Source organism: Anarrhichthys ocellatus, unplaced genomic scaffold (genome assembly GCF_004355925.1).
Source record: "Anarrhichthys ocellatus isolate YVR2014 unplaced genomic scaffold, GSC_Weel_1.0 scaffold28, whole genome shotgun sequence".
NCBI lineage: Eukaryota > Metazoa > Chordata > Actinopteri > Perciformes > Anarhichadidae > Anarrhichthys > Anarrhichthys ocellatus.
This window is the reverse complement of record NW_022280058.1, coordinates 62,359-88,971: the sequence shown is the minus strand read 5'-3', so window position 1 is coordinate 88,971 and position 26,613 is coordinate 62,359. Positions and strand designations below refer to the sequence as shown.

At 42.7% G+C, this 26,613-nt stretch overlaps 1 protein-coding gene across 2 annotated transcripts; it reads right to left on the bottom strand.

Annotated features, from left to right (window-relative positions):
- Nucleotides 1-248: 248 nt before the first annotated feature.
- On the bottom strand, nucleotides 249-26,267 carry LOC116392139 (protein jagged-1a-like). Of its 2 annotated transcripts, none has more exons than XM_031863324.1 (26): nucleotides 25,924-26,267; nucleotides 23,564-23,866; nucleotides 16,116-16,173; nucleotides 13,011-13,268; nucleotides 12,621-12,681; nucleotides 11,827-11,957; nucleotides 11,490-11,609; nucleotides 11,008-11,121; nucleotides 10,799-10,912; nucleotides 9,868-9,981; nucleotides 9,477-9,523; nucleotides 8,297-8,470; nucleotides 7,472-7,622; nucleotides 6,664-6,828; nucleotides 6,350-6,463; nucleotides 6,144-6,257; nucleotides 5,939-6,052; nucleotides 5,728-5,844; nucleotides 5,055-5,082; nucleotides 4,580-4,665; nucleotides 4,301-4,414; nucleotides 3,993-4,102; nucleotides 3,342-3,449; nucleotides 3,062-3,193; nucleotides 2,509-2,659; nucleotides 249-1,973 (listed from the first exon to the last, which is right to left on the bottom strand). In XM_031863324.1, exons 1-26 carry the CDS (start codon nucleotides 25,999-26,001, stop codon nucleotides 1,432-1,434), a joined length of 3,618 nt encoding a protein of 1,205 aa, XP_031719184.1. In that variant the 5' UTR covers nucleotides 26,002-26,267; the 3' UTR covers nucleotides 249-1,431. The 2 variants fall into 2 exon arrangements, with proteins under 2 accessions (XP_031719184.1, XP_031719185.1); XM_031863325.1 differs by having other exon boundaries at nucleotides 249-1,970.
- Between the last annotated feature and the right edge of the window lie 346 nt (nucleotides 26,268-26,613).

Here is a 26,613-nt window from a genome sequence, read left to right as displayed (position 1 = left end):
TGTCCTTAAAGTCATAAAATAATCATGGTGTATATGTCCTTAAAATGACGTAAAAGTCTTAACATTTAGTCATAGTACGTCATTAAATGGCATCGTTTCTGTCAAACTGGCCGGATCAAATGAAGTTATTGGTTCCTTCTGAGATACTTCACAATACTTAAGAGCATCTCACTTTCCCCAAAAAAGAACAATTCATTGTTACCAGTAACAAACTGATTTTTATTTCTCAAGGTCCAAAAAAAAAAAAAAAAACACTTAAGTGACATATACGTGAAACACATTTTATTTATTCTTCCATCATAAAGTAAAGAGGCCGACGACTGAAATCAAACTGTTTCACAGCCCGACTTTGTCTTCCAATCACAATCACCGACAGGCAACATGTCACAATGTTCTCATTGAACGCTCTTCAGGTACTTCTTAAAAAGGTTCCCTGTGGAGGAGACTTCAAGTTTTCACTTTACAAGAAAACTCCACAGGGCTCCTTTAATTACGCAGGTTTGATCGGTCAGATTGTTAAACACGAAAACACGACCCAAATTCTGTTCTTCATTTTTGTTTTTTTACACTGTACAAAATGTACAAATACCAAAAAAGAAAAGAAAGAAGCTGCATCCCATGAAGAATTTCTTTTCAGTAGCAAAAGCAAAATGTCTGCCACCATGTTAGTTTGTGTAAAAAGACCCCACCCCCCCACTGACATGTTGAACTCTCAACAGAACATCATGGCAAACATACCAACAGATCACATCCAACAGACAATGTACAAAACATTTAGTTGAGGCACAAAAATGCCCAAATCCAAAAGGCAAAAAAAAAAATTTAACTATTCTTCAAGAGCACTTTTGGCGTTAAAAATCTATAAAAAAAAAAATCCATCAAGAAATTGTAAGCTTACAAACCTTTGACTCAGAACAATACTCATAAATTAAACAAAAGGAATATCTTAAGGCTCTTGACGATTAAGTTAATAAATCAAATATACACAATGATTAATAAAAAAAATATTTACATATCTATACAGAAACATTCTACGTGGACAATTCTTCATATTGACTCAAATCCCCCCCCCAAAAAAAAGCAAAATAAATATATTTTTCTCCCACATTGGTCGGGTGCAACAAGGCGAACAGCACATTCAAATACAAAACTCATTCTTCAATCAAAGATACTTTTTGTGCACGTCGGTCTTTTTAGAAACGAACCGCCCCTGCACGTCCAATTTCTGTCCTTAACGAAGACGTCCACAAAATCGGAGATCCAGCCAACCGCAGTGGGCCGATCGGGCCAGCGGCATAAATTAAACGTCAAAAAATTAAACGTCAAAAAATTAAAACGCCAAAAGTCCATTTTCAAACAAAAGAAGAAGAACACCAAAAAAAGAGAAATAACCAAAAGTCGGTGTGTCGGATCTCTGTGGACCCCCGTTGGTTATACAATATACTCCATCCTGTTTACGCTCTGTGACTGCAGCTGCCTGTTGTCCCGTTTGCTAGTCCAGTGTGGGGGTTTGCCTGTCGTATGGTGGGGGGGGCGTTCCCCCCAGTCCACCAGCGAGTATGCTGGCGTTGCCCGAGGGAACCTCGCCTTCTGCAGCCTCTTGTCCATCTCGTCCTCCTCCGATTGGCTTCCAGTGTCAGACTTCCTGATCTTGGCATTGACGGCGTTCTTGTCATCGCAGAGGTGGTGATGGAGCAGCAGGTGGTGCTGCTGCTGGTTCGGTGTGTTTTTCACGATGGGGTTCTTGATGCGGTTGAGCTGCTCGCGGGCGGCGTTGACACTGTTGTGGAGGGCGTTGTTGTCCTCTGCAACATGTGCCAAAGAAGACGACGCCGCCGCTGCCGTCTGGGTGCTGACCCCGGCGTGGGCGCTCCGCTTCCTTCGCCTCCTCACGAACCACAGCAACATCAAGACGATCGCCAACGCCCAGACAACAACCACAGCGGAAACCAGAAGGGGCACGAGGTGGTCTGCTGGACGAATAAAGGAACGGAGGTCAGCGAACAACTCACACAACGGACTAAAAACTCAACAAAAGAATATAAATCTTTAAGTCACTTTAAGTGTAAAGTAACAGTCTGACTTTTTGGGAATTTTTTTGCCGCTTTAGCCAACGTCAGATAAAAAGATGGATATCGGTTTCATCACTGTGCGTCTAGTACAGAAATACGTATGTCTAGCCTCTATCCCTTTTTAGTCAAAATAAACTGCACTTAACATCATTCATTCCGACCGAAAACACGCAGATGCAGTTTGACCAATTAAATAGACCAGACTTTTTCCAGTGCCATCAACCACATCACATGTGCTTAGCATAAGTGTGGAACTTTGATAGATAGAGCGAGATTCAAACCGTTCAAGAATCGTATTTGGCGTCCAACAAAAAAAAAAAAAAAAAAAAAAAAAAAAGCCAGTGAGTGCTCCTTATTTTGTCAAACTACAATTCCCAAAGTCGAGAATGACGTTTCACGCTCAAATGCACAAGAGAGTTGTAAAACGTTGGCTCACCGTTGGGGTTGTGGCTCTGCCTCCTCTGGATCCGGACCTCTGCGATGGCGCTGATGACGGTGCTGTTGGCGCTCTTCTTGCTGACCAGATCCATGATCCTGTCTGTGATTTCCTTGACGAAGGTCAGACCCGTCCTCTGGTCCTCCGTCGACTGAAATAATCAGCAGGAAAAACTCCCGTTATGGTTTATCTGTGACATTTCAGTCTAAATAAATGCTTGCGTTGGTACCCTCTAATCACCGATTCATGCAACACAATAAGTCATGAAAGCTTTTCCATTCCAAAAAAAACAATCTGGCACACTGGATGCATTTTATTTGAAACAGTTTAACAAATCTTAAGCTTTTAGCGACAGTGTTGTGCTCTTATCTCCGAATTCTGACTTCTTTTCCATTTTATAATCCCAGACTTTTGCTAAAGGTGAGCTTGATCTACTGGAAGTGGTAGGAACTTATTACCTGATCCCATCAGCTGATGGCTGCTTTAAAATCTTTACACTACAGAGTTTTGTTCTACGTTTCCAACAACTTTTTTCAGACCACACGTGACTCACGATGGCTACGTGGATCTCCTTGTTGGTGCTGAGCGACGGTTCGCAGCTCATGGAGACGGAGGAGTCGGAGGACAGATTCTTGACGACGTAGAGGCTCTTGAGCTCACGACAGACCTGCTCCACCGTCACACCCTGTAACACCACACCAGAGGAAATCCATCAGCGTCCACAGCATGAAGGTGTGGCGCAATTGTACCCGATATGAAAACACCCCGAGGACACAGTTTCTACTAATGGAACCAAATCGTTTTGTGTTTGGAAGGAGGAAAACCAAACTGACCATTGCCGTGATGTCCTTGTTGAAGGTAAAGGTGACGTTGGCGCAGCTGCTCTCTGAGTGACACCTGGCTGTGGGCGGGGCCCGGTGGGCTGGGCTCATGCACTCCGCCTAATACACAATACATTGTCTGTTCATCATCATCATCACAAACCAACAACTACAGAACAGTGTTTACAATAGATCCGCCTCTACCAATCCTGCATAATGACGACTGTTGACACTTTAAGTCAATTTGACTGTTTGTTCTTTGCCTCCATCCATTAAGCCAATAACATCACTACTATCTTCAGATGCATCATGTTGTTCACACTGTATAGTTGTGTTAAAGTAGTTCAAACTTAACTCATAAATGTGTTGTTTACATTTAGCATGCTTTTGCTAAACAACTAAATAAAACTGGGTACGGCTTGGAAACAATATTATAATAACTATCAATGCACTGCAAAAAAATCTTCCAACTATAGATTTAGTGTACAATTGAGTACTAAAATCTTTAAAAACATTTTAAAGAAAAATTTAATGAAATCTTAAGTAAAGAGGTAAAAATGAAACACCAAAGTACGGTTTACATTTTTTACTACCTTGTGATTTGCAAAGTGCCTTCATCATTTCAAGTGTTGATTGTAAAAGTAGTAAAAAAAAAGGTTTTACCTTCGAGCAGACGATCCTCCCGTTGTGACAGCGGCACTTGTTGCAGCCTTCGTCCCATCTGCTTCCGTCCAGAGCCAGCAGCCTTCCGACCACACAGGGCCTCCCCGACGCTGCAGCACAAAGTTTACCGTCAGCATCAACTCTGACTGACACGTCTCAGTGCACAGGTGTTCCGACATCAGAGGAGTTCATCAGTAACAGCGATTTACATCTGCTTTAAGATTCACATGATGGTGAAGATAACGTCTGTTGTTACAGTACTAGGTATACAAACGGTATAAAGTACTTAAACTGTCTGCAGGTTTTACCTTCTTGGCAGCGAGGGCCGGTTCTCCCTGCTGGACAGATGCAACGGAAAGTGTTGATTTCATCCACACAGGTGGAGCCGAAGGAGCAGGGAGACGACTGGCACTCATTGATATCTAAAAGAGACGAGTGACAAGTTGTTATTTACTGCCCACTGAAATATGAATTACATTTCTCTGTCTCGTCCGAGAGCTAAATGAAAAGACAGAATGGGAATAATAAAAGATCAGCAGATGAGTGGAGGGAGAGATGGAGAGAGAAGGTTCAAGGTCAACACTCACTGATCCTGCAGTCTGGGCCGGCGAACCCCGCAGCGCATTCACATCGATACCAGTTGTCTCCATCGACACAGGTACCACTGTTGTAACTGCAGGACAGAGATGGGTTTATTAAGGGGGGGGGGGGGTAAATAAATAAACAACCCTGGGCTAACTGAGCTGGAGCCCTCGTACCGAATTTATTTACACTTTTTACAATATACTATGACATTTTTATGATTTAATATGGCATACTGTGTTATGACATATTTCAACATACTATACTTTTTTGACAAACATTTTGTCATAAAAATGTTGTAAAAAAAAAAAAATCATTAAAAATCCATAGAATTCTATGTTGTACAAAATGTCACAGCATAATACGCCATAAAAAAAAGTCATAAAATGTCCTAGTATAGAATATAAAAGAAAGTAGTAAAAGAAGGATATCGTGACGTATATATTAAATGTAATATGTACATCAGTGTGTTGAACTCACCAGGGATTAGGACTGCAGTCGTTGGCATCTGGAAAATAAAGAAAGAAAATCTTCACTCACCGTGTTCGTCACATCACACGCGTTTAAATCTCTCCAGTCCGACTCTGGACTATGAAATGAAATATCTTGAGTCACATTAGCAGCGTAGCTCTGACGAGGCAACACTTACTATTAACATCTATTGTACGGATTGCAATTAAAGTTTAGAAATAGAGATTCATGGTCGCCAGAGGATGGATCCTTTTCTAAAAGCTACACGTCTGGTTTTGTCAACAACATGAAACTAATGTCCCATCAGCCTCGCAGCTATTTAAAGACTTAAAATAATAGTTTGTTTCAATATGTTGCACATATTTGTACATACCTTTCTAATATTTTTTTGTGCACATACTTCATTTTAAAACGTAGACATTTAGCATGTTAACGCTAACATTTGTGACATGCTGAATCTAATTAACATGCATATGGTTAGCATTTTAACATGCTAAATGTTAGCACATTAACACGCCGTCCTCTTAAAACGAAAAGGTCCACGATTTCAATATGAAATGCATCACATGCAGCGTATAACATGACACTCACAAATCATGTCTTCACACGGAATGTGAACCCTTAAAATTAGACCCTTGATTTACATTATGCGGACTAGAGCAGTGGATGTGCAGTGACTCACTGTGGCTGCAGGTGGCGCCCTCCCAGCCCTCCTTACAGATGCAGCTGAAAGAGTCTCCGCCCACCACACAGGTTCCTCCATTCTCGCAGGGACTCGGCAGACAGCTGCTGTTCTTCACTGTAGACACAAAGACAGTTAGACGTTTTTCGCCGAAACATGAACTCTTAAAAAAAAAAAAAAAAGAACAAAACTGCGTCATGTCATTGCTGACCGATGTTACAGGTGGCGCCCTCCCAGCCAGCAGCACACAGACACTTGAAGGAGTCTCCTTCGTCATAGCAGGTTCCTCCGTTGTTACAGGTCGCCTCGTCGCACTGACTCTCCCCTGGGAATAAAAACAGCGAGTCAGAAATTTGAACTAACATCTGGAACAACTGGAGGGCCAGCATTCACACGGCAGTTTTATGTTTTCTCACTTGAGTGGCAGGTCTTCCCCTTCCAGCCGTTGCTACACTCGCAGTAGAAATCGTTGACCAGGTCTCGACAGACGCCGCGGTTCCGACAAGGAGCGGAGCTGCAGTCGTCGATGTCTGCGCGACAAATAACAAAAACATCGGAACACATCCAATATGGCCGCTCAACGCCGCCTCTTCCTGCTACAGGGAGGAAGAGGAGGACTCACTGTTCTGGCAGGTAGGTCCGTCCCAGCCGTCAGCGCAGATACACTGATACTGACTGACTTTATCGATACAGGTTCCTCCATTCAGACAGGGGGCGCTCTCACAGTCATTTATGTCTGACAGGAAGAGGGAAGAGAAACAATAATGTATTACATTTCTTTTTTTTTTTTTTAATCATCAATTTAGTTTTTATAGAACCCTGAAGTTAATAAAAAAACATCTAATTGGAAAAAAAAAAAAAAAAGAAAAAAAAAAAAAAAAAAAGATATTGCTCGAGAGATTATTAAAAATGCATAATAATCATTTATGTACTCACTCTCGTGGCAGTATGTCCCGGTGAATCCCTCCTCACACTCGCAGCTGAACTGTCCGCCGGCGTGGCTGCGACACCGCCCGTGGGGGCCACACACGTTGGACGAAATCAAACGCACCCCGCCCGGTGTGCTATTGGACGCCACCGCCACCGTGCAGCTATCAATCACTGTGTGAGAACGAGACATATGCCAATTTACTTTCTCACCACATCTGGATGTTCAGATTAACTCTACTCCATATTTGTACGGTAAATATTAGACTAAAACCAGCAGCCAGTTAGCTTAGCTTAGTAGAAACATTGGGAAACAGCTAGCCTGGCTCTGTCTAACAAAATCTACACGTTACATCCTGTTTGTTTGAAAACTACAACTTCTAAAACTTTTCTGTATTTTCTGTTTGACTTCATGCTCTAGCGTTTCTTCAAGACTAATTTTAATTTAAGCTCGGAAGCAACCCGGACTGCTTTTTGGCTGCAACCATTAACGTACTGGAGAATCTTGCTTCAGCTGGTCAGATCAATCTGCTGGGAAGCTTGTGAATTTCCCCCCCATTGATCAATAAAGTTTTATCTTAATCTATAATAATACGTCATCATTTGTTTGTTAATTATATTTTGCGTTAATAATCCGAGTCTGCAATGTCTCTTAAGTTATCAAATAAATGTAGTGGAGTAGAAAGTAGCAGAATATGCAAACACTGACGTAAAGTACAAGTAGCTGAGAATTGTACTCAAGTAAAGAATTTGAGGAAATGTACGCAGACAACAAAACCGGGCACGGATAACGAGAGAACGTGGGGTGGACGTGAACCTTTGCAGGGCGTCGTGCGGCAGTGGTCCTTCAGGTGAGAGCAGTTCTTGCCCTCGAAGTCGTCGGGACATTTACAGAAGTATTCCGCCGCGAGGTTGAAACACTGGCCGCCGTTTTGACACGGACTGTGGAGGCAGTAATCGATATCCAGCTGTGGACAGAGAGAACAATTCAGCCTCCAGCTGGGAAAAAACGACGCTCGGCATTTCACAACAATAATAATTTGTTCAATAGCTAATACATTCATATTATACAATAACAGCACTGTACACAGTATTTTCTTGTGTTCCCTCTTTAAGAGCCAAGTTAGAATTATGTCACTTGTTATTTATGGCATCTCCTAATTAAAAGCAGTATTTATAAGTCGAGTATATCAAGAAAACAGCATGTGTGTCAGGCATACTTTGGACTCTTTTCAGCTGTTCAGAGTGTTAACCAGCCAGACAAAGCCGTGGTGTAAAGTTACAGCAATTATCTATAATTACAATATTGAATATAAATCGAATTGAATAGAGGAAATGAAAAGGAAGAGGACCAGCTGAGCCACATAAAAGAACAATGTAGAGTTTAAAATCAGGTCACAGCAGAAACTAACACAAATACACAGGCAAATACTGGTCCTGATGGATTCAAATTATATTTTTTAGAGTTCTTGATTAAAGACTAGATAATTAAAGATTATTATATGTTAGTGGATGTATAGTTGGATAATAATAATACGGCGTATTACTACTGTTTTAGATAAAAAAATATTTAAACAAACCAGGTGTGTTTGCAGAAATAAACGTCCTGCTTCCCGTTTCCATTAACCGCATCTTAGCTCACCTGACAGCAACTTCCAGAGAAGCCGGGTGGACACAGGCAGTGGAAGCCGTTAACTGCGTCGTGGCATCGGCCGCCGTTGAGGCACGGCCCGCTGGCGCACTCGTCCACGTCTTTCTCGCAGCGTTCGCCGGCGAAACCCAGAGCGCACACACACTTATAACCGTTCACCAGGTCCTGAAGGAGAAACGTTCTGTTATATTAATATATATTTATATTTCCAAATCACACACCAGTTTTTAGTGACTATATTTCGTAATTCTTATATTTCAGTATTTAGTCTTGTTAACACCTTTTGCTAGTTTTAGCTAGCTAGCTGTTACTGTACCGTGAGGAATGTGTGATTGAGTTTGCTAATTGAGGAGTTTTAATTTGTGTATGTGCATTCATTTTTAATTGTATAACATCTTTTATAAATTAGTTGTTCATGTTAAGCTCTAAGTTTACACACAGCCCACATTGTCAGCTCAAATTTTCACTTTCCACATAGTTGACTTGCTAGCTTACTACGAGCTTTCTGTTATTATCGTCTTGTTTTCGCTGCTTTGACTGTCAAAGCACTTTGTGAACTCTATTTATATAGCACCTTTAATTTAGTTATTATTATTACTACAAACTATATGGCACAATTCACACTGTATGCATTAGCTTCTAGCTCTTAGCCAAACTAAGCAGCATGTTCAGGGAGGTCAGAATACTACAGAACTACTTTTTAACCAAATGAGTGTTTAAAGTTTTAAAATCTGCGCACACATATTTACACTCGTACTCAGTAATAGTTTGTATTTAAGATTCTGTTTCACCCAAAAACACTGAACCATAAATACTGTAAATCAAACTGGGCTGTGTATGCTGACCATGCACACTGTCAGATAATGCTGCTAATGTAATCTGGCTCCCATCAGTAAACAATAAACCATTGTGTGATGAAGAATGGCAGAAAGAAAAAAAGGAGCAATCAGCATTTGAAAAGAACGAGGACAGACTGTTTATCTTCTGTTGGGAAATGAAAACGTTTGGAGAAATCTGATCTGCTGTTGTCATGGACACACAAGCACAAATACACAGTCGTGTCTCTGTCCTGCATGCATGGCTCAGCATATTTGCTGTTTATAGCTGTGGTTGGTGTGTGTGTGTGTGTGTGTTCTCCAACTAGGAAGCGTGTGAATCCTCTGACGCTCACCTTGCATGTCGCTCCGTTCTGACACTGATCTCGACAGTCATTGATATCTGCAGAAAAAAAAAAAAAAAAAGACAATCAAGTTTTTAAATGAGATTTTATAAAAAGCATACACACAAAACAGTTTTCCTGCGGATAAGCTGTTTGTTTAGGAATTTAAAGCTAAACTGTAAGTGAATGACGAAGTTTCGAGGATGATTGTTTTGCTAAAACAGTCTATTATTTAACATTGCAGCCTCATGTGACAGTTGATCAAACTGAGTTTCAAAACAAAAGCTTCTAAACAAATAAAGATTATTGTTATTGCTGCTGCCGGTTGACTGTTCTGGCATCACGACTGCCTCGTCCCATCTGCTCCTCACTACACATATGATTGTTGTCGCGTCTTACTCACTGGTGTCACAGTTCTGGCCCGTCCAACCTGGGACGCACTCGCAGAAGTATCCTCCAATCAGATTTCGGCAGGAGTTGGCGTTGGCGCAGGGGTCGTCATCGCACTCGTTGGCATCTGAAACGAAACAAACAACAGAATGAACAGGTTAGAGGGAGAAAGCAGGAGTTTACAGATGATTTCTTTTATATGTTGCTTCTTTGCTCAATGTTGTAAAAGTTTTAAACTATTTCAAAAAAGCACTTTGTAACCTTTGTTTTTGAAAATTGCTGTATAAATAAAGTTAATTGCTTTTATTATTGTTATCATTTGTAATATTATTTTAACAATTGGCCTATCCTGTAAATGTCACAGCGGCTTCTTTTTCAGTAAAAGTTATTTTAGCTTAAAATGCCGCTTCATTAGCTTTCATTGTTTAACAAGTCAATGAACAACAGAGGAAGCAGATGTCAAAGGTCGGGAGGAGGAACAGGAACAGATGGAACAAACGGTGTTAAAGGGTGCTTTGAGTCTGGCCTTCAAGTCGGTCAGCAGGAGGACGGTCTGAAAGCAGTGGAAGCGTCTAAAATCATTCAGCAGTGGACTTCAAAATCGAGGGCTGGCAGACAAACTAACTAGCCACAGTTAAAGGTTGAGGAGCATGTGGCTGCTGGTCGGCGGAGGATTAGCGCTGCGGTGGGGCGATCCGTAGCGCTAATCCTCCAAACCACAACTATTCCTCCCTGAGATCATCCTGGTTCTCAGTGAGAGGAGCTGAAGGATGGCGCTCCGACCTGACGGACTGAAAACACCCCGAGGAAAAACTGATCCCCACGAATGGAAGAGATGAATCATAACTTAAACAAAGTTTTCCTAAACAGCCTCAAACCTCCAGCACAAATTTGAAAAAAGAGCACAGCAACAGTTCTGGTTCTGGAGTTAGAGGAGGACCCACCGATGAGGCAGGTCTTTCCGGTCCACTGAGGCGGACAGGTACACTTGAAACCGTTCACCAGGTCCTGACAGGTTCCTCCATGACTGCAGGGGTTCAGCAGACACTCGTCCACATCTGAGACGGAGAGAAAGTCCAAAAGCAGTTCATGAAGCTGCACCGGAGGTTTCAAAGAGGATCTGATAAATGATGAAGGTTTCAGCGGGGCTTACTGTTGGAGCAGGAGGGTCCGGTCCACCCGGGGGCACAGCGGCACTCGAAACCCTGACTGGTTTCCACACAGCTTCCTCCACTCAGACAGGGGCTGGACAGACAGGCGTGGTCCACTGAGACAGACGGATACATGTTTTCAGTCAGATCAGAGCTCAAATAAAAACAGCCACAAATGAAGGATTCTGTTTTCACTACTTTTATTTACTCACGTTATTTGGACTCAATGTGCATACGAGTAATATATAGTGTAGCAAAAATCAAGAAACATAAATATAGAATAGAATAATTAAATATAGCCGATTTAAAATCGAACTGTATTTATGGACATAAATCCAAAAAGACAGATAATCAGAGACACCACGTCATTTTAATCCTGTTGATAGTAAACATGAAGTTCTGATAACACTTCACAGGAAGGGTTGAAAAGTCTTCATAGTGCCTTGCTGCTGGCAGGGGGAATTGAACCACGGACTCCCCTCACCTCTTTGACAGTTGACCCCCGAGAAGCCATCGGGACAGGAGCAGTGGTATTTGTCTGGTCCCGTGTTGCTGCAGGTTCCTCCGTTCAGACACGGCTGCAGCGTCGCACACGTGTTCAGATCTGCAGCGTAAAGTTGCGACATTCATATTTAATTCTCTGGATAATTAGCTGCAGAGGTTCACAAAATAAAATGTACTTTTATCTGTGTGTTCAAGTCGGCGGAAGATACTCATGTTCCTTCTAATATGCAAAGAAAACCCCTCAGGGGAAAGAACAGAGTGTGTGAGAAAACACTTAAAGCTGATGGAGACAGTTCTCTAATAACACGTGCGTGCACCTTTGTCACACAGCTGTCCTCCATAGTTGGTGTCACAGAGACACTGCCAGGGCTCCACACAGCTGCCGTAAACACAGCCGGGATGAGGGATGCAGTGATCACAATACTCCCCCTGCCAGCCATACAGACACCTGAGAGACACAGACACAGACACAGTTGCAATTATTAGATTAAAAAAAAAAGACAGAATACTATGAAAAATGTTGTTAATTGTGACCTAATACATGTATTGTAAAATTACATACATTTTGGAATCACTACAGGCAAATAGGAAAAACTAAAAAAAGAATCAATTGCTATAACCATGAAACTTCCCCAATTGATTACTTACCGTACATCAAGACAATTATTTTTTGTATTACACGTCTTTTGACATTTTAAGTTTAAATATGCAAATTAGACATTATCTAACTAACTTTTAAACAGATAGACAAAGTAGTAAAATAAACACCTAAATGTGTATTTTGGAGGTTTCTTTTCACTGGTGTGAAAGAAGACATGTTATAGAAGCAGAATCTCAAAATTGACCAGAGGCATTAAAAACCATGTGTCTCCCCTTAAAATAAAAAAAAATATACAACATGAATGAAATAAAGTAAAATCAACTCCTGAATCAGTTGCTGGGAAGCTGCAAGAGCTTAATTCGATTCCAGTTGAGGACTTTTGTCTCATGTCATACCTCCCTGTCCCTCCTATGTTACATGTCTCCGTCTCTACGGTCACTATCAAATACAGACAAGAAGACAGAAAATCCACGGTGCTCATGTTGTGTGTGTGTGTGTGCTGGTTCTCACTTGCACTCTCCAGGAACTTTACAGGATCCGTGTTCTGTGCTGCAGCCCTGTCTGCACATCGCTGTAGAAGGACGGAAAGGAAAAATGTGGGCAAAATGCGGGTCACGGCTGTCTCTAGTTTTCCACAAGCACTTGAACGCACCAGCAGAGAAGCGTCCCGGCTGCATTGCTACAGTAAAGTACCTTTGACGCCGCAGTTAAAGTGGCTAGACGTCAACTGTGAAGCATCATCTCATCATAGTTTTGATATGACATTGAAAGTGTATTTTAATATAAATGCAGGAAACAAATCTCTGCCTGGAAGTCAGGAGAATCAATTAAAAACTGCTCCGACATGATTTATAACAACGTTATATGAAATGGGCTAGAACAGTAGAGTTCCCAACTCACCTGTGTTGCAGTCCGGACCGGACCAGCCCTCCAGGCACGTCTTGTTGCCGTTGTGGTCGCACTCATAGTGGCCGAAGAAGTCGTCTCGCGAGCGGCAGAACTTGTTGCAGCCGAAGCCGTAGTAGTGCTCGTCGCAGCTGAGGCGGACCTGGAAGTGGAACTGGGCCACGGGGCCGTTGTGCTTCAGGCTCTGCCACTGCCGGCTCGGGTTGATCATCCCCGAGTGGACGGCCTTCTCAATCGTCGCCCCGCCAGCGCCTGTAGACACAACGGTTTAGATCAGTCAGACAGGAAACACTGAGAGATGCACACGAGACTGTCTATAAGAAGTGGACGTGGACACTATGACTCTGCTTTATTCAAAGATAAAGTAGTAAAGGATGTACTCTTTTTAGGTAACGATGGAAATACACAAAATAAAATGTTCATAATAATTTCAAATAGCCTAAAGTGACATTTTCAAACGGCTTGTTAACTTAAGAGTCAGTTTATTACATAGAAGACGAAGATCAGCAAATATTGACACTTGATTGAACAAACGATGAATCGCCTCATGATTATAGGTGATTAGTCTTTGAGCCTCGTCCTCAGCAGCTGGACAAACACAGTACAGTAACAGTACTCTGCTGGAGCGTTCGTGAGGACAGCGGTAGTTGTAGCTGCAGAAGGAGGCGGGCTGCTGTAATATTCCAGAGAGTTTGAAAATGCTGAGCTGCTCTGTGGTATTTCACCAGCGGGGTGGAAAGTGTGGTCGGGCCGAGGTGACTGCGTCTGTTTAAACGACGGGCGACTGGACTCAAAGAGCTGAAACGAGACTCCAGAAACCTCGGAGCAGGTAACACCATCGGCCTGGAAGCAAACTGTGACACTTCACATCACGATGGGGAATATATTGGGGCAAAAAAAAAAAAAAAAAAAAAAAAAGTGGTGATGAAAATGGCACGGGGGTAGCAGATTTGAAAAATAGGTACCCTCGAAAGAGGCTGGATCCGCTCCGTCCAGAACATTTGAGCAAATATTCAAACCTGGCACTTCAGCGCTGAATACCGGCCGAGCTGTCGAGCAAACGCTCGCCTGAGAGCTACAACTCCGAAAACTGGCCCGAAGAAAAACCTCTTGATGAGTTTGGGTTTACTTCCTTCTTTGTTACTGAAGCATGTATATACTGACTTCAACCTTTTTGTGTGTGAGCTACAGAGGCGACTTAAACTAGATTATTTTATAAGCATGCAAGATTTTAGAAATATACTTGTCCCAATACTGAATGAAATTAAATCTTTGATTCAAGCAATCTGCTGGTTTGTTTTCCGTCTGTTGTCTTTTTGATGTGTGCTCTATGCTTTTTTTTAAGTCTCTCGTTATTGTATTATTTTTATGTGGTACTTTTACGCTGCCATCTTGACCAGGACCCCTTTGTAGAAGAGATTCAAACGGTGAAGGTTAAATGAATAAACAGACGGTAGTAGAGCGATGATGCCACTGAAAGACGTTTTAATTGTAGATTTGTTGAGCTTTTGGTCTCCACCAACTCCTCGGGTTAATATGAGTCTCTTTAGCTGCTAAATGCTTCACTATGTTCACTAACTGTGTCGGAGCAGGTAGTGCACAGAGGGTTCCTGCTGCACAGTAACAGAACGATGCAGGTGTCCACTAAAGACCACGTGTCGGAGGCACTTAGCTTGTTGATGCTAAACTGAGAGGGTCAATATTTGTTCTGTCCTCATTTGGCTTGACAGCAGTTTCAGTTGTGTTTGCCTGCTGAAGGTTTCTGAACAAAAAAACAACATCAGTGTATCATAGTATCTGCGGCTGGGCGAAAATCAAATAACACAGTATTCCTGAGCAAATACCTTGATATCAAAATTGCCACGGTATTGTGTACACAATGGGATTGTTATTACATAATCCTCAGTAGTGAGGATATAAAGACTAAGCGGGTAAAGGGCACTAATAGAACAGTTCAGAAGATTACATCAGTTGACTGTAATGTGACCTTTCTAAACCAGGAAGAGACAACACTCGTATTACGATGTCAAAAATCCAAGACGATATCAAGTCTCACGTCAAGATGTTGATGAATATTAATATATTTCCCAGCCCTAATAGTCAAGTAAAAACAAACCGATAGATACCAACAGACTGCTCATTTCTGGTTCCACTTTTGGAGTAAAAACTGGCTGCAGTGAAGCCCACCTGGGCTGAGGTCAGCCGACTTCACACCGGGCCTATAATGGCTCCCTGAGGGACGCCAAATACAGCACCGAGCCAACACTCTCGCTCCGACCGCCTCGCTGACCGCTGGGTGATAAACAGACGCTCAAACTAAAGTTGCCAGCTTCGCTCTCTCCGCACACACTCTTTACAACCAGTTTCCTGAATGGGAGTCATCCAGGGCATGTAAACACCTCCACAAGCTGCTGTAGTAAGAGGGGAGGGGGGGAGGGGGGGGGTTAGCGCTGCAATAAACAAGAGAGGGAACTCCAGAAGTCTGCAAGGGGTTGAAAAACGGGTTGTGAAAGGACGAGCCTGGACAATGTCTTTATGTCATCTAATGTCGTCTGTGTCTCGTATTTAATTGAACATGAACTGACAAGTTTGTTGACATGTATATTTTTGTCATAATTCAGAGTGAATGATAAAACATTTTGAGCTCAGAAAAAGATTTTTGCAAACAATTTAACTCGCACACAAATATTCATATTTCTTTCTTTTTAAAAACGTCTTTCTTTGGCTTTTTCGTGTTTGCTGAACAGTCGACAGTGAAAGGCAGACGTGTAATAAGGAGAGAGAGAGAGAGAGGGTTGTGACATCCTGGAAACAAATGAAACGGGATGTAAAAAAAACAATAGAATATTAAAATCTTGCCTGTAATTTCATAGATGATATTAAGTCGCCATCCAATATCAAATCTACATTTGGACTTTCCTAGAGTTTCTTCAAGCATTTTGAATAAAGAAACTGAAGCAGATTCGCAGTCGGTTAGTTTTCACACAGACGTGGCGTCTTTATGGATTGGAGGCCTGTGCAGCACTGAGCTCTCAGGTCAAAAGGTCGTGTTCATGTCAGTAAGAGGAGAAGATGAAGAGAGGCGATGAAGATACTCACTGCCGGAGGACGAGTCGTTGTTGAAGTCCAAGGCTTCCACGATCAACGTGTACGACCTCTGCACACAAAGACAGAGAGGAAAAGAATCAATGGAAACGTTCAGAACTAATCAATGAAACAATATATCAAGTGACAACAACAATCAGCGTCTGTTTGTTTTTATAAATTGGACATTTTAGATACTTAAACAGTGTAATGCCATGAAAGGATGAAATATGTCCAACACCAGCAGAAAACAGTAAAGCTGGATATTGGTACTGATCTCCTAAATGGCTTATAGTCAAAAAAAATTTAATTTGATGGAATTTGAGTTACATCATAAATCCCAATAGTAAACAAATGTGCTACACTTAGAATTTATGGTGGGAAATGTGCACTTTATACAATTTCTGTAAGTGCACATATTAATTGTAAAAACATCTCACTGTTATTAAGATTCTGGAATAAAATAGACAAACAGGGGAAATTAAAAATGTACAAATAATGTAAATGCAACATTCACACAACATCTCGTGCAGATGCAGACAAGCACATTTAGTGAGAATAGGAACAGATAAAGATCGGTCTCTGGAGAATCAACGTTGGGCGTCTCAACTTTAAGGAGCATCGACAGATCAAATGAAGACTTCAATGAGAAACACTGCAAACAAAATTCACAGGAGTCACTGAAACACCCTGAAGCCTCTAAATAGAGATACAGTGTGTGTGTGTGTGTGTGTGTGTGTGTGTGTGTGTCCCATTATTTCAGCTCCACTTTGAAACCCTTTGTCTCTCTTAAGGCCACTGTCGCTCTCACCGCTATCGAATGACAGACGTACCAGAGCCTGCCAGAGTGTGTGTGTGTGTGTGTTATTGTGGTTTAAGGCTTGGAGGTCTCTCTCTCTCTCTCCAACATTCACACCATCCAAATTTGGAGCTTGATGTCAACAAGACACTAAAATAAGAGCAGGGAACCACAAAGACTGAAGAGTGTGTGTTTGTGGGCTCCTTTACAAGACCTTCTGGAGTTTTAACGCTGGAGAGCGAGGACCATTTTGCCTGGTCCTCATTTCTTCCTCATTACCCCCAAACATGTTGTTTGGGGGTAAAGACCTGGTTTGAATGTTAGATTTAGGTGCAGGTTAGGAAAATGAACATAGTGTCATGGCTGTGTGTTAAAACAGGGTAGACGCTTCAAATGAATCTTCTGTTAAAACTACGGTGAAAATGGAAACTTGTACCAACAAATTACATAAACTCCAGTATGCCCGTTTGTTCCAGGCTGTTTTCTCTTTTCCTCTAAAAGCTGGAACAAAATCACAGTCACTACATATCAGTGACCTGCTAATATCAATCCCGTGTGAAGAGAGAGCTCAGCACCCGACCGCCAAACACTGGAAACACCAGAAACCTGGTGACTTGATGGGTTCCTGGTTTGTTGCCTCATTGATGTTAAATCTGACCCTCTGATACAAAATAAACGTGCTTTAAATGTGCCTGAACTTCAACCTCGGTGGTCCCACATCATCCTGTCCACACTCGTCAAACCATGCGCATGTTGGCGTAGATCCACAGCAGCTAGATAAACTCTCTCCCACCAACACTGCAGGAAACCACAGTCGGTCCATGTCGTTTACAGATTAGCGGTTAGCTCGGGCTGTGATGTCAGGTTATCGAGCGCCTCAGAGCAGCTGACAGGATTATTGGACCATAATGAGCCATAACAAACCAAACACGGGGGATTTGTTCATGTCTTGCATGTTTCTACAGCACGAGTCACGCCACACAAAACAGTGTTTCCCCACACATGGTGAGCAAGTTCCACGCGTCCCGACTGAATATATTGTACTTTGTTAAAGGATAAATCCACAACTTTAATCTTAAGTAGTTTTTTTAATTGTTTCTATCAATAACAATAACATTCTTATCTGAGATCTTGAAACATCACTCTAAAAAAGTCTGGTGGGTCTGAAACACTAGCGGTCAGACACAAACCAACTGTTATCCAGATCATCATAAACCACTTTGTCTGGAGGTCAAACTGAAAGTGAGCTTTCATTCCTATGAAAGTTGCTCTGGAGCACATGAAGAAAAAAAAAAAAAAAAAAAGTTGACTTCAGAGTATAAAATTAAGCAGGTCTTCCGCATCCATGGACCCGTAGAGCATGTGCACTGGCGTTTCCTTTAACCCCGCCCCCCAGTTCAGCCTCGTTTACCTAAAAATAAAAAATAAAAAAATAAATAAAATTAAAAAAATAAATAAATAAAAATCAGTCACTGAGTTACAGACATCTCTTTCCCAATGCAAGTCTATGGGAAACAGTCTTTTGTGCCCAATGGCGTTTTGTAAACGGTCCGGAAAGATTTGGCCACTGTCAAATTTTGTGATGCCATTGGGCCCCGAGTAGACTTTTGTCGTAATTTTGACCTGCTGGGCTTCCGTCTACTTTGATAGTTACGAATGCAAGCAGGGCTAAAGTGTGACTCAGCATTTTCTGCAGCAGGTATGAGAATACAATGAGTTGGATTTCTCCAGTTAAAGACCAGAATCAAAATATGCAAGTAAGTCAAACTCAGACAACAATTCAGCTTGAGCATGTCAACATACATATTTGAAGTTTTCCTAACTTCCACCAAAACGTATCACAGAATACCTCATCATTTTACGACAAGTTACTGACTGGCAGCTGAAAATAAAGCTGCCAGAGTCAACATATTTTCTTTTCTTACCGACAAGAATCTAAAACCACAATCTAAAAGCAGAATCAAGGAAATCTTATTGCGTAAAATAAATTCCTGATTGCTCGTCAACGGTTCCACACAGAGCGTCACGTCTCCGGTGAACCACAGAGCCGTTTATCCCGACGCCACATAACTGTCGCTAATGCAGAACCGAGCTAATGTGCCGAAGCTGTGACTGAAAACCCTCTGAGCAGCTCTTGCAACATCCTTGCGTCACCCCTCTGGCTGAAACAGGATCTGGGCGTTGGGGCCGATGCCTCCTGACCCTGCAGGAAAAGTGAAGCGCGTTGCCCACCAAACACAGTGGGTGGCACCTAAAAACATTATAGCAGCTAATTCGATTTCTAGATGAGAGCAGGGACAAGAACCCGACAGCCGGGTTACCTGCCAACAGGTTCCGCTTACTTCCTGCCAAAACATCTAGCAGCAGGCCGTTGGGGATTTCCCATCACTCCCCCTCTCTCTGTGATTGTTTGATTGAGGAGGTGGAACTGCTTTCTCTGGCTACGGGCTCAGTGTGGGAAAATAGTTTGTTAGCAGGCAGAGCCAGGTGACATGTGGAGGCAGGTCCTGGGCAGGGAGGAGGAGGAGAGCTCTGAACTCACTCAGCGAAACAAAAAGATCTTCCTCCGTTTACGTTTTGTTTGGCGGCCTCGTCCATGCCGACCGGCAACACGGTGAGAAGAAGATGCAGGTCGGGCCTCGCTGGTTCTCACAGTCAGAATCCCTGAGGGGATGTTGAAGCTGCAACTAACAATTAGTGTCAGAAAATCTCTTACACCTGATATCCATCCTCTACACTTTCCTAGAGCCCATAGGGGACATCTTCAAGTGGAGTTGTTTTTGTCCAAACAACAGTCTAGAACAATAAAAACATTCAGTTTAACAGGATATTAAATTTTAAATATTAAACCCATTGGTTTGTGGACGATTTCGCCGTCGCCATGTTTTTTTTACATCCAATGAACAGAAGTGACCATATTTGGAATGCGGATGATGACGTAAAGATGCCGTATACGTCTCTGGTAGTGGCAGCGACCTGTCAATCCCAGTAAGCCCCGCCCTAAAGCATACTCTTTATGGTCTATTTGACTCTAAATGGATCATAATTTACTAAATGAACATCATGCTGTATTGAAGAAGACTTGAAACTAGAGGTTGAGACCATAAACTCATGTTTACAATGTTTACTGAGGGAATAAATCAAGAGAGAAGTAGAGTCATTTTCTCATAGACTTCTATACAACCAGACATCTTTTTGCCCCCTGCTGGTCAGTAGAGAGAATGCAAGTTTTAAGGCACTTCCTCATCGGCTTCACTCGGCAGAACCGGAGGTTGCCGCCGGTGTAAAACATAAATAAAGCAGAAAACTTCACAATAGAGAAGCTGCAATCCGTGTTAATTACTATTAATTGACTGGTAATTATCTAGAAACGCTGTGACAAGAGTATGTGGATAAAACATTAAGTTGTTTGAATTTGACCAATTTAGCAGCTGGCTACTTAACTAGCTAGTTGCTAATTCCATGCTACAGAGGCACATGGGAGAAGTTTACCGTCATAGTTATTTAGCCAAAAAAGGGTTTCTTAACCCAAACCATGATATTTCCTAAACCTAACCAAGCAGGTTTGTTGCCTAAACCTAAGGAGATTCCTGACAGAAAGGCAAACTTCTCCCATGTTCATTATAAAAAAAAAAAAAAAAAAAAAGCACATTTTCAAAATTTCCATTCATGAGAGCGGTTACCTTTTAAATTAACTCATCCTAAAGGCTAATGCTAATCCCTAGCTGACTGTTATGATTATGGTTGGGTCAGTGTACTGTCAAGGGGCCGTTATGGTGACAGAATACAGTGTTAAACTCTTACAAACATTTGTAAAGTTGAGTTTACGTGCAAGACTGGGACATGTATATGCTAGCGATTAGCGTAGGTGATTCACAGGGTAATTAAGGGTAATGTTTACTCTTCACTAATACTCTAATTATTCACTATCATTGGCTTCTTATTTGCTTGTTAAAACAAGTAATGTACTGTTGACAAAGGTACATCCTCGCTGTGTGATGATGCAGATTAGCCGGTGGATTGTAGTTTTTGGGACAGCTGATTAGCTGTAATGAGTTTGATGGTTTGATGTCATATGGGAACGACTGGGACAGAGGAAAAGAAAGTGAGGGTGGGAAGGAAGGAAGGAAGGAAGGAAGGGATAAGAAAAAGATCAAGGAGTGACTGGACGCTTCCAGCGTCTGTCAGCAGTGGGACTCATGAGAAATTTCCATGTTTGGTCGACTCGTGGAGCCACATCTGGACTCCTCTGAGCCTGGCACATTCAAAAAATGTCTTCAAAAAATGTCTTTGTAAAAATCATACTTAATTGTGTCCGTTACAAGAACAACAACAGGACAGAAGAGGACAGCCTATCAGGTGGCTGCTGTCACCTTTTGGGTTGGCCTTTTAAGATGAAACCAAAAGGCCAACCTCTAAATGTTGATAAAAGGTGTCAAAAGACAAAATGAGAAATTAAAAATCTCCGTTTATCTTTTTACTCAGTAGCTGATCTGTAAAACAATGTGTATATATTATTTTAAATTAGGTTTATGACTTAATCTGATGATAATTCATAGCAGATCATCTGTTTTCAGTTTAACAGACAAAAACATTCAGACTGTTGGGCAACCAGTCATCCATCCAGATCAGCCCTGCATGGATGACTGGTTTCTGTGTGTGTGTGCGCGTGTGTGTGTGTGTTTTCGGGGTGGTCTGGTGAAGACAACATCATTTGTTCCAACACAAACCCCGGCAGGATTAACTACCAGTGAACTGAGTCAGAGCACAAATATCTCACCACCTTCTGGTCAGATTATCCTGAAACTTGCTGTGAATATTCATCGTCCCCAGAGGATGAAGCCCGGTCATTTTGGTGACCTCATGACCTTTCCTCTAGCGCCATCGTCAGGGCAAAAGGTAACATGTCACATCCTCTGTATCAGCTTGTGCACAAAATCAAAAAGATCAGAAATGTCTTGATCTCCATCCGTCCTGCTCCTCAGAGGATATACTCCTTTAGATTAGCATGACCCCATGAAGTTTCCCCTAGTGCCACTCTCAGGACACACTTTACAGTGTTAGGATTGAATCTTGCATAAACTGTAAAGCCACTGGTGGATTGAAATGAAGAATTTAAAGAGCTTATGTATTGGCGTCAGGAGGTGTTGCTTCAACTCCCCGTGGGTCAACACGAGTTGCACCACAAACTTTTCTCTGGTTGAGGTTTTCCTCCACCATCTACTCACTGACGGTGGATATATTGTTCCACCAGCCGCCCCCAATCCCAACCCCTCTGCTCCCGGCATTGTCCCATAAGCCCCGGCTGCAGCCCGGCTACGGCCGTGCCCATTGTTCCCATAGTCCTCTGCTCATTTAAACCGAAGAAAAAAGCACAGAAAGAAAGAAAAGGGATAAAGATGGAAAAACGCATCAGAGAGGATGAGACACCGAAACAAAAAGGTGGAAAAATACAACACAGCGGGAGGGAAAGGATTTTAAAAAACACAAGTGCTGTGAGAGATAAAAAAAAAAAGAAAGAGAGGAGGAGGGTGGATGAACCAACGGTGGGGTCTCAGGTGAAATGCTGCAGGTTTGGCACGACTTTACACATCACAGCTCCAATAAACACGACTGACGCACACAGAGAAGCTGTTTGGGGTCGGTCCTGCCAGTTTAGATTGAAAAACAAAAAGGCAACAACAAAAAAACCTCATCCTGCACAGACGACCACGACGGCTTCATTCAACATGCCAGTTACCCGGGTCAACAGCAGGAATGTCCTGCAGCCAGCCGAGCAGAGCCGGCAACAACGGCCCTTTATTTCCCCCCGCTGAGAGGTCAGGGGAGATAACTACCACAACAACGCACGAAAGAGAGAAAGAACAAACACCCGGGGGCCTCGGCCCGCCGGTAGCAGCCGCCGACGAGCACATGAAACCTCAGCCAGTGTCTGCTGAGCATCACAGGGATCTGGACTCAAACCAGATCAACCCTGAAGACGATCAGAGCGAGAAGCCCACCAGCTCCAGATCTGCTGCTTCGCTCCCACCGGGAAAAACAAACAGTTGATAGAAAAGAAAAAAAACTCTGGAGGAGCTCATAAGTCTATCAGTCCAACCCGGCAGATTTATGACTTAACCAGCAAACACTATTAGAGAGCCTGAAATAAAGTGTGCGGTTTTATTACATGAATGGATAGTGATGTGGCTGGATTACTGGGAACGCCAGATCGGTAAGTAAATTAAAGTAACATATTTCTCTTCCTCCCTGTCTGCCATCTGTCTTGTATCGTGATAGTGTTGCATTGTATATTCGAGAGATAACTTTTTGGGGGAGAAATAAAGTGAAAACTGTTCATCCTGAATCCATGGAACAAAACTGTCAACTATAAAGCGCATCGTTTGAAACCAGTCCCGTCAGCTGAAGTTAAAATATCTAAAGTTACAGTTCTGTTTTACTAATGAGGAGACAAGTACATCAAGAGACTGAATGAACACCGGAAACAGACAACATCCCCTGTCTGAGAACACCAGACCACATCCTAGTGTTGGTTCAGTTCTGGTCAGAAGAGCTGAACATCTGGCTGAAGAAGCAACACAAACTCGAACACAACCAAAAAAAAACCTCCTCAGACACAAAAACACGACATCAATGAGACAAACTGTAGAACTTTTGAACTCACCGGCCACGCGAAGCTGAACGGCAGCATGATCCTGGCGCTGTCGCTCTTGGCGTTGCGTAAAGAAAAGGTATTCCCACCGAGCACGGGCGTGGAGGCGGTGCCGAAGCTGCAGGGCCCGGCCGAGGACACCTTCAGCTGGTACTCCTTCAGGCACACCCGGAAGTAGGTGTCGCATTCGTCCACCGTGCACCGCCGATCCGGGGCGTCCCGGGGTGCGTCACAGCAGGCGCCGGTCTGCAGCTGCCCGTTCACGTTCTGCATCGACAAGATCTGGAGCTCAAAGTGTCCCGAGGCCGAAGAAACCTGCAGAGAGGGTCGACAGGTGAGCTCACGGCAGGTAGAGGAAGAAATGAAGACAAGCGAGATTCACCGCCAACAAGACTCTGCTGTGGAGGTCTTTACAGGTCCTCTTGGATCCGAGACCAGGACCCCACCCGGGACCAAGTTGGGTCAAATCAGGTCTGTGTGTCTAACACGAAAAATAGTGTTCTCTCGACCAGATTTTCGGGTCTAATTATCAGAACTGGGTTTTGACTGTCCTCGGGGCCCCCGTTGAATTCGTGCACACATCAGGTTCAGGCAAGTTCCTGATTAAGTCTAAAACTTTGGACCTGTGAAGACGCCTACTCTGCAGATGTGTTCAAAATGCAACATTTGATGATGGAACTCTAAGAGCATTTAACACCTTGACCTGGGATTGTTTTATTAATCCCTCCTGAAGCAGTGATTAAGAGCAAACATACTTGCAAGACACAAAAAGAACGGTCAAAGTCGAAGCGGCAGCTTTCAAGATATCCTCACTAGATCCTTCATTTCCCATAATGCAACTCAACCGCATCAATTGTTAAGACTTCCCCTCCCTGGTGAACCTCCATGCTTTTCAAACTGTGGTAGATTTGTTGTCTTGAAGCCCGAGGTGATGCGACCCAGATGACATCACTGTGACATCATCAGGGGAGATTTTGTCACACCTGATAAAACTCCTCCAGACATAAAACTGTTAAGATAGGCCCGAGCGCTGCTCAACATGACAAGTAAACTAAACGTCACGCGAAAAATCAGTGGATTTCATTTCAGCCATACGACCTCTTAGTTGGAAACTTTACGATCTCAACTAAATGTTAAAATAAAGTCGTGTAAGTTTCAACAAAGTTTGGACAAAACAACATGAATCTGTAAAGAAAGCAGGCATGAAGATGAAACTATCAACCGATTCATTAATAAGGTGATTGACAGGACGTTTCTCAGCAACAATCTGTTATAAAGCAAAGCGTCAAAAGTTTTCTGACTGCAGCGTCTTCAAAGTGAAGATTTGCTGCTTTTCTCTGTCGTATCATAGATCTCAACCTGGATGCTTTTTCTTGACAACCTTCCAACGACAGCTACATGTTTCATCCTTTAAATGTGCAAAGATCAAATATAAACCGACGAGGAGACCGTTTAACTTTAGAAAACCAAGAGAAGAGTGGGAGCACGCTGTCCTTGGGTTAGTGTGGTGTCACAGGGTTCAGCAGGAAACACTGAGCTCTGATTCTTTTACTTTACGACTTCAGAGCTCCGTGCAGGATCTCGTACACTCACAGCTCGCGTTGAAGACTGATGAGAGAAGCAAAAGAATGATTCTGATAAAACACATACATTGCCAATGCAAGTCCAAAGATTGCTTTCAGTCGACAGTTTGTCAAAACACAGTCCATGTGATCCAAAGGTGACCGAAATCCCACCGAATTTATATCCTTATGGAGCAAAAGTCTTATTAAACAAATACGTATTATTGCACACAGCTGTAAATATGAAGCAATGATCCTTTAAGTTCCCTAATAACAAATGTAAACCCCCGATGTCAGAGCAGACTGTGGAACATCAATATATTAAATATATTGATGTTAAATAAACATCAATATATTTAACCTTAAAGTCACTTTTTCAAGCACAACTCACATTTAAGTGACTTAATGTTTTTTTTAAATATTATTTAGGTTAATTAACAATGCGTGTTTTGTGCAAAATGACATCATCACTCCTCAACTTTGACATTGTGGAAATCCAAAGAAAGTTCTCAAAAATGATGATTTGTCACTTTACTCCTTAACATTTAAAGAACTTAATTCAGCTGTTCCGTCTCTTAAAAGTGACGCATTTCATCATAAGACCAATAGGAACAACTTGAGAAAGTAGGTTTATCAAAAGTTGAAAATTAAAGGTTTCAGCTCACTTTTACTTGACAAAACTTTTGTCAAACTTTGTGGAAAGTAACTTCTGATTCATAAAGACGTCAGACGATAAATCACCATCATTTTCTCCAGAAGAGACAGGTTTGCTCCTTAAACAACACAAATATCAGCGGGAGTCTGGTGTACCTGTACGCGGGCAGAGAGCAGCAGGAGCTGCAGGCTGACGGCAGCGGGGAGGAGGACGGAGCTCAGTGTGAGGGTCATGCCGGCGGTTAGCTGCTGCCAAACGGCTGTCGGGGGCTCAGGGGTAGTCGGTGCGACCCTCCGCTCCGGGTGTTTATCCCTCCGGATGGGACATGCACAGCTTTTCCTCCAGGAAAGACCTCCACAAAGTCCTGACAGGAAAAAAAAAAAGATCCGTTCTGCGTGCTTCCTGAACGGGAACCTTTTGTCTGCTATTGTCCTGCTTTTCTTCTATCACAGCTCCGACCGACCGCAGGTTGCGACACCATCCGACTGACTGCAGCCGAAGCGCGGACAGCACTTTGGTAGACACCGGAGGAGGCTGGGTAATATCCACCGACACGAGGCGGGGGCTGATTGCAGACCACGCCCACTCATGCGTATTAATGAGAAGCGGTTTGTTTACAGTCGGTTCACACGGACGTGGAGAAGTGCCTTCACACACGGAAGGCAAAAAAATCCCCAAATCTGACATGAGAGGAGTTTAACGTCTGAACGATGATTACAGTAAGGTCCCGCTGAAGATGACTGTTTAAGGTATTATTGAAATACTGCACTCATTTCTCTCCTTTTCTGTAACTCTCTCAGTCATTTTGTTGTGATGCTGCTACCTGTACGGTGGCTCTCAAGTGA